Source organism: Polypterus senegalus, chromosome 1, assembly GCF_016835505.1.
Source record: "Polypterus senegalus isolate Bchr_013 chromosome 1, ASM1683550v1, whole genome shotgun sequence".
Lineage (NCBI taxonomy): Eukaryota > Metazoa > Chordata > Cladistia > Polypteriformes > Polypteridae > Polypterus > Polypterus senegalus.
In genome coordinates this window covers 157,680,754-157,689,165 of record NC_053154.1, presented here as the reverse complement: position 1 = coordinate 157,689,165, position 8,412 = coordinate 157,680,754, and the positions used below count along the sequence as shown (strand labels likewise).

Here is an 8,412-nt window from a genome sequence, read left to right as displayed (position 1 = left end):
CCACTCACATACATATCCACAGTCATGCTGACACATGGTGTCACACACACGCGTATGGGAGGCAACTAAAGGGTTTGAGTAAGGGCAGTTAGTTCCAAGTCATACCGGGTTGTGGCAGAGTGCACTGACTCTTTTTCTCCCTTTCCTGCAGACCATTCACGGAAGATTCCACCTGGCCCTCTTGACGTCACTTCCGGGACTGTGCCTATGGAAGGAGTCCTTGCCGGGTCTGGCCCCTGTGATGTCACGTCCAGGCTTGAACCTACAGCTGAAGACCTTCATGAGCCCGACCCCTTTGATCTCACTTCCTGTCTTCCCCTTTAAAAGCCTCTACCTTTTCCCTGTACCCTCAGTTCTGTTTTGTGCACATCAATGCTGTATACAATTTTGCTACTTTGCAGCCAGGAAACCAATTACACGGGTGGCTGCCCCAAACCTTTCTATGACTCTGAGTCGAGTCTGTGACAATGGGAATCACCTGAATGTTGTCCATGAGGAGTTCAATGGCCTCCCCTAGTCGGTAAGGGTTTTCCTCTCAAATAGCTAAACAGTTTGGGTTAGTTTACAGAATATAAAAAACACAAAAGGGTGTGATTTACAAACTATTATTTAATTTATACCTGATTTTGTTTTTAGTTAATATTATACAGAATTACAAAGACTAGACATTAGTGCGAAGGCATAAATATACAGGTAGGTTATGAAATGAAACTCCATCTTGCCTGGTGTTTTTCTGAACATTTATAGATGCATCTGATTACTTACTGCAGGTGTCTTATGACAGCCTTGTTCAGTAAAAATGAAATTTGAGTTTGAACCACTGGACATCACTGACTGATCAGAGTTAAAACAAGCTCCTTCTGTCATTAACAGCATCTTGACTTCTGGGGCCACTGGCGTAAAATTGGAGGGTGGAATGTTTACGGGTTTCAGTTCTGCTAGTTCTGCTAGTTCCTGCAAAACAGCTTTTTGAAGAATATCCTCATCATAAAAAATATCTGCCGGAGAGTAAGGTGTGTTTAAGTCTCCTGCAAAACAAATAAACTGTTTCAGCAACAACATCCAGCAGTACAAAATGAAGCATTTTAGGGAAAATATCTGAAGCAAACGTATTCCTAGCTGATAATGTTTCACAGCTAAAATATCAAGAATGAAGACAATATAGTATGTGGAAAAGAGCAGCAAAGTGTTAAGGGAGGTGTAAGAGATGGCTGGCAGCTCAACCCGGCCAGGACGCCCCTGAGATGGAAGGATGGGGGAAGGCAGCTTTTGTCGGACACTGCCTCCCCCAAGACACTAGATGGCAGCTCCCCTGGACTGCAGTGGTGCCTTGGCTTCCCGCAGGGCACTATGGGACATGTAGTGTAATGCCACAGCCCTGCTGGGTACTGTTGAGTGCCGCCAGGGGATGCTGCAAAAGGTCTGGAGGAGTTGCATTTCATCCATAGCCCAGAAGTACTCCCAAGTCACCAGGATGGGAGCTCCAAAGTACTTCTGGGCTGAAGAAAACTCAAGTCCTCCATCTGACCCGGAAGTGCTGGCAAGTCACGTGGGAGGAAAAACAAAACATTTCTGGGTCAAAGACTACATAAAGGACTACTGTGAACCCAGCAAGCCGAACCTGAGTCAGGAGGAGGTTGACAACGCTTGCTGAGAATTACTGAGAATTGTGCTTTTTTATTTGTCTGTGTTTAATTGTGTGTTTATTGCGGCTGTGGTGTTTGAAGACACTATTTAGAGAAGAATTAAAAATACAAAAGTAATACAAAAGTAACATTCCATTTATGTTTAAAGTCAAGTACTCAGCTAAGTAAATTCAACTTTTTGCTACTGAGCCTTATTTTCCACTTAAGATTACATACCCTGAAAACTAAAGTATTAATCAAAGTGTGCTACTGGAGTAAATAACATAACCAATCATTGGTCACTCTGACAGGCCCAGTTCTCAAATTTCCACAATTACAATAAAAACCATGTTAAGCTGCTGCAGGTATGAAATTGCTTTGAACTATAAGTCAGTCCTATTCCCAGTACTCTATGGTGGCACTATGCGCCACTGCCCCCTAGCCTAAGTATGCTCCAGAAGATAATGGTGACACATCCATGGACTGAGAGGGGCTATGAATTCTTTTCACCTTTCTTGGTTTTTATTTTCCTGTCCTCACTGGCCATCTGAACATAAGTTTTGGCATTAAGATGGACATTATGATTCTCTGCTGTTAATAAACACCTGTTCTTTAGTTTTTATTTTCTTTTGTTATCATATTCATAGTTATTATTGTAAAGAACTTTTGAGCTACTTTCATGCATGAAAATGAGCTATATACAACCCATGTCTTGCACTGACTCCAGCTGCAGTCCACTCTCTGTGAATCTCCCCCACAGTTTTGAATGGATTTTGTTTCACAATCCTCTCCAGGGTGCGGTTATCCCTATTGCTTGTACACTTTTTTCTACCACATCCTGTCCTTCCCTTTGCCTCTCTATTAATGTGCTTGGACACAGAGCTCTGTGAACAGCCAGCCTCCTTGTGCAAGGTGTCAATGGTCGTCTTTTGGACAACTGTCAAGTCAGCAGTCTTCCCCATGATTGTGTAGCCTACAGAACTCGACTGAGAGAACATTTAAAGGCTTTTGCAGGTGTTTTGAGTTAATTAGCTGATTAGAGTGTGGCACCAGGTGTCTTCAATATTGAACCTTTTCCCAATATTCAAATTTTCCGAGATACTGAATTTGGGTCTTTCATTAATTGTCAGTTATAATCATCAAAATTAAAAGAAATAAACATTTGAAATACATCAGTCTGTGTGTAATAAATGAATCTAATATACAAGTTTACTGAAATAAATCAACTTTGTCATGATATTCTAATTTTATGACCAGTACCTGTAAATAATGTTGTTATAAGATCTTTTTTTGACAAACATTGTCGCTAAAACAAAAAAAATACATATAGATTTAGCACTGAAATTAAGAACTTTCCTATTAAAATAAATTTAGTCAGTGAGGCAGTCGATAGACTTATCTAAAGATATCTATACACTAGACCAGGGGCTGACAATGCACACTAACACCTCTTCTGCTTCTTCTGCAAACCTTCAAAAGGAAATCCTTTCTGACCTCACTCTGTGCTCCAGCATGGATCTCACTCCCAACTTCACCTCTGACCTCATTCTTGGCTCCACCCCTCAAAACACACCCCTTTCTATCTACTCTATATAAAGCCATCATGTTTTGTGTTTCAATTGTTCAGTTTTGGACTCAGTGTGTTTAGACTACTCTTGCTTGAAGACAAGAAAAGTTTTTGCGGCTACCTCAAACCTTTTTCTTGGTCTCTGTCTCTTTCTTATATCAGTTTTATTGACAAGTTGTGCTGTTTAAATACCCTGAATGCAGAATTAATAGAAGTGAACTGTACATTTTATTTCAACCATTTTATACAAACCTTTGTGAGACCTAATATGCTTTTTAAGAACTCCTGAAGAAAAGAAGTTTTTCCCACATGTGGCGCACGTGTATGGCTTCTCTCCTGTAATGCAGCACAGAAAACAGTAATCATCAAATAAAAAAAAGTGTAACAGAACTACATTTAATTGAAGGCTCCTATCTTAAAAAATATCGGACAAGTTAGTTTTCTAAGGTACAATCTTACTACAAAGTTCTCAACAAAACGTTTGAATGACCAGACAAAATTTCTTTGTTCAGAACTTTACATGAGGCTGTTCAATGACAGAAAAGCTGAGTACAAGGATACTGACCTGTGTGCTGGCGGGTATGTGTGATAAGAGAACTAGATACAGCAAACGCTTTCCCGCACATGTCACAGACATAAGGTTTCTCTCCTGTGTGACGACGCAAATGATAAGTCAAAGTACTTGCTTGAGTAAAGCTTTGTCCACATCTTTCACAAACATACGGTTTTTCTCCACTATGTATTCTGTTAATAAAACAAATCAAATGAGTCATTTTACTACAACTAGATGGTGTGTAAACGATCCCCCTTTGCATGATGCACTGACCTGGTGTGTATTTTTAGGTTGCTTGATGTGGCAAACTGAAGGCTACAGAAGTCACATTTGTATGGTTTCTCTTCTCCATGGTGCATGTGGCTATGGAAGACCAGCTGGCATTTCTGAGCAAAGCCTTTGTTGCAGATATCACACTTGTATGGCTTCTCTCCTTCAAACAACAAAAAATACTCAATATTATCACTTTATCCAGGAAAACTTAAAATATACTAAAATATATAATATTAAGTGATTACAATAATGCCCTATTTTTTGCAAGAATTATACATAAGCATTTTCACTATAAGAGCGACAAATAGAAGATTCAGAAAACATTCCATGCAGTATTTAGCAAAACCAATGTGGAATCATTTTAATAGTCAGTTCATCAATAATTCATTTCACAATTGTTATGAGGGTAAATCAAAAAGTAAAGGCAATTTGAAAATGAGGTCATAACCACAACAGGTGGATGCTGACGCAGTACAACACATTTGCAATGGCTTATGGGTAGTTTGAACAAGCACAGAGGCATTCTTCAACTAGAGCTCTACTGTTAAATCTAGTTGAAGCCAAGGTCAAATGAACATGGACACTCAGCTGAAGGATTGTACCATTGTTGAATAACATGACGTAATGAAATTCAACAAAGGATGAAGTGAAAACAGTGAAAACTCAACTAAAAGTTTATGAATGAATAGAAAGGTTTAAATTGGGGAAGAACAAGAGTAACCAATGAGGCTGGATCTGGTGAATCATCAACATCACACACAATTGCCCACATCAACATGGCGAATGACTTCATCATAGAAGACAAACAGATTATGTTGTCCGCTGTTCCTGCATATTTTGATATCAGCTATGGACCTGCACATGACATAGTACATGATGACCTGGTGTATTGTACAGTTTGTGTACACGAGTACTGAAATAGCTTACTGATCTGCACAAGCCAACATTCTTTGGTAAATTTTAGCATCTCACTGTGGTGCATTGTTCAACAATGGTGCAATTCTGGAGTAGAGCGCCCATGTTCATTGGACCTTGGCTGCAACTGGGTTAAGAGCAGAGTGCTGTGCAGTGCTTGTCCGAACTACCCATAAGCCATCCCTACCATGTTGTATTTCTTCTGCTTCTATCTGTTGTGGTTAGTGTGAAACTTTCAAATTATCTTCAAATTTTGATTTACTTATTTACTTTCATAGTTATTTATTGTTATTGTACTGAAATTGAGCTAGAATGTCACAAATATATTTTAATTGAACCATTTGACTTGTTAATTAGGTTATACTAATAGCCTTTAAAACTCGATCTACCATCTGCAAAATACTAGCTGAATTGTTTGTCTTGTTACTTGGCCTCTTAGTCAGGAAAGACTGCCATCTCCTGAAAAGACAATAGCATATTTCTCCCAGTGCATCCTGAAATGAGCCAAGCCAGCTGCATGGAAAGAATATATTAACTGCAGGAACTTTTAGTGTGAGCTCAAACTGCAGTGAAGGCTTTGCCATTATATCGAATAAACAATGCAGGAAAAACAATTTTCTACAGTCACAACCTAAACTCAGAACCACCATCTTATTCACTTACCACATTTCCATACCTGTGTGTGTGCGGGTGTGAGTCTTCAGCTGGTTGCACTGTGTAAATGCTTTCCCACACAGCTGGCAGATGTAGGGCTTCTCTCCTTTGTGTATTCGCATGTGTCTCTGTAAGCTACTAGTTTCAGAGAACACCTTTCCACAGGCACTGCACAATGGCTTCCTCTTTGACTGCCTTTCACTCAGTTCAATTTCCAAGGAAGGGTCCAGGCATCTCTCTCTTTTGACGGCAACTGGTGCAGATGCAGATGCAGATTTCAGAGCACGTTTTTTCCCAGATCTGCTTCTTCTCCTTTTTGGGTTCTGTGAGATCACACCCTGACTTGGGACACTTGTATTGTCTACTGATTCACTTTTGAATTCTTTTTGCCGACGCTTCAGTCCTGTTCTGTTATGATTGCTACAACTAGAAGCTTCTGTTACCCTTGTCAACTGTTCTTTCTGCTCAGTGAGCACTGGCAAGTCTTCCATTTGCTCATTTGTTTCATTATCATTAACAAAGTTGCTAACAGCTTTTTCTGTAAGTTTTTGGACTGGTTTAATTTTTTTTGCTTTTGTCTTTTGGAAGCCATTTGCACATTCTGTTTTGGAGTGTGTCTTACTGTTGTGTTCAGCAGGCTTTTGGACTTGGTTGTTTCTTTTTGCCTGTGTCTTTTGGAAGCCATATACACATTCTGTTTTGGAAGGCGTTTTACTTTTGTGATTGTCGCCTGCATGCAGAAAAGTGGATTTATTTGAGAAGTCAAGTGTAAAGGGGTCACAAGTACTCTGATCATCCTGAACAGGACCAACAGAAGCAGTTGCAATTGCCTCCACTTCCATCTTGTATTGCTTATTGGCAATGTGTCTCTTATAAAATTCTTTGCATCTTGCAACTAGACCGTCTATCTTAAGGTATTTGGCTGCCCGCAGCAATTCTGTCACATTGTAACTACAAAAATAAAGTACAAGAACAAATTAAAAAAAACAGGGATTGCTGTACTGCCATAGATAGCCAAATGAAATAAGTTTAGCAAATACAAAAACAGAATGCCTAAATTTGGGGATAAATTATCTAAATAAATTCATGCGAGAGTTGCAGAAGCCTAATTTTGTCCTGTATAATGGATGTTCTGAATGAAGTGGATCCTGTTCCCCTACATGGATGGGAGGCCAAGACAGGGGGTGATCTTATCAAGATGACTGGAAGATACAGCCAGTCTGGTGTCCCAGCAGGGATGGATGGGAATATCTTACCCATTGTCGGGGAATACAGACTGGGATGGTTAGGGTTCCCTTTCCCAGCTGAGAGGCCAGGGTAAGTGAAGGGAACTGGGAAGATACCTCCTGTGTGCTCATGTTGCTCCCCTGTACACTTGAGGACAGCATCCTTTCTGGTGAGCCCTTATTTGGATGTCCGCAGGGCAGTATGAGAGTTATAGGGCTTCCCTGTTGAGTTCTGTGGGTGCTGCAAGGGGGAGCATTTGGGAGGTGAGTCTCCTCTCTTGACATGGTTACGTCTGACTTGGAAGTGCTTCCTGGATGCAATGGCTGGGCACTGGCAGTACTTGGAAGATTTAGCTTCAAAAGGGCATGCTCCACACAGGGTGGTGGTGGAAGGACAGGGCTCGCTTGTGAGGAATTGAGAGGAAAGAATTGTGCTTTAGTTGACATTGATTTGGATGGAGTCATATGAAGAAACTTTGCTAAATTAAAAATAACATTTATTTGAACCTGAGACTGGAATTGGAGTAATTGTACCTACAGTTTGGGGGGGTTTGTGAAATGTGAAGAATAAAAGATAGTACACTTAAGTGCATATAGGATGCCATTCCAGGTAAAATTTAGATTTAAAGTGGTTGTGAACTTCACAGCATCACATTATTTGGCATTGTTTTTATAAATAGCTCAGAAAAATCCAAGAACCAATTCAAAAGCACCTGCACATGAAGTTACAAACAAGGGCAGCTTGAAATAGCATAAAAAAACACATTTCTCAGTGGGACACAATTACACACTCATGAAGATGGAATAATTTACAAAGTAGGCTTGCAGCTTTGAAATTTATCTAATGTTTGCTCAAGATAAATCTAACAATACTGGATAAATATGAAAATTAAAAAAAAAATAATGGTTGATCTTGGTACTGAATACTAGAATTAGTTTACAAAAAGCTCCCCTCACCATACATACCAATCAATGTTTATGACTCCAGTGTAAAGGAAGTCCAGCAAGGTTTGAAACTTGTACTCGTTCACCTGACTCGGGTCCAGAAAAGTAAACCCATCAATGCTCGAGCTGTCATTCTGAGCTCCAAAGTACTCACTAAATGCTGCTAGGACATTCTTGTGGGCCTTGAAGTGAGACTGGCCAATCACAACAATGCAGTCACACAAGATACTCTGCTCACGCTGCTTGTTGAGTTGGTCCAGGAGGTACTTGCTGTGGTGGAAGTTCTGCATAATAAAATCTGAAAAATCTTAAGATGGAAGAGGCAAAAAAAAATATTGAAAAGGATGACGAGACAGAGCACTACTTATTTAACACTCACTACACAGAAGTCAGAGTTAGTTTGTGTTAAAAACTAATGTTGGCGAGAAAGGCAAGGTGAAACAAAACAGGAAGAGTTAGCTGAAACCAGCAAATCAATAAGCAGTGGCAGACCTACATTTCTGAGACCTTCGAAGCTTGAACTATTATGGAGGCCCCTTTGCAACCAGCAACAAGGTCCGGGTAACCGCTGTTATCTTCTTCAATGGGGCTGTTCCACAACAGATGACCACAAAATTTTTCAAAATGTAACCACTACATCTCAGATTTTGATCA

At 40.0% G+C, this 8,412-nt stretch overlaps 1 protein-coding gene across 1 annotated transcript; it reads right to left on the bottom strand.

The window, feature by feature from the left end:
• Positions 1-741: 741 nt before the first annotated feature.
• LOC120537591 (myoneurin-like) lies at positions 742-8,048 on the bottom strand. The gene is made up of 6 exons (XM_039766674.1): positions 7,780-8,048; positions 5,610-6,538; positions 4,019-4,178; positions 3,758-3,936; positions 3,445-3,528; positions 742-1,028 (listed from the first exon to the last, which is right to left on the bottom strand). The coding sequence occupies exons 1-6, from the start codon at positions 8,046-8,048 to the stop codon at positions 742-744; spliced, it is 1,908 nt and encodes a 635-aa protein (XP_039622608.1).
• Positions 8,049-8,412: the final 364 nt, after the last annotated feature.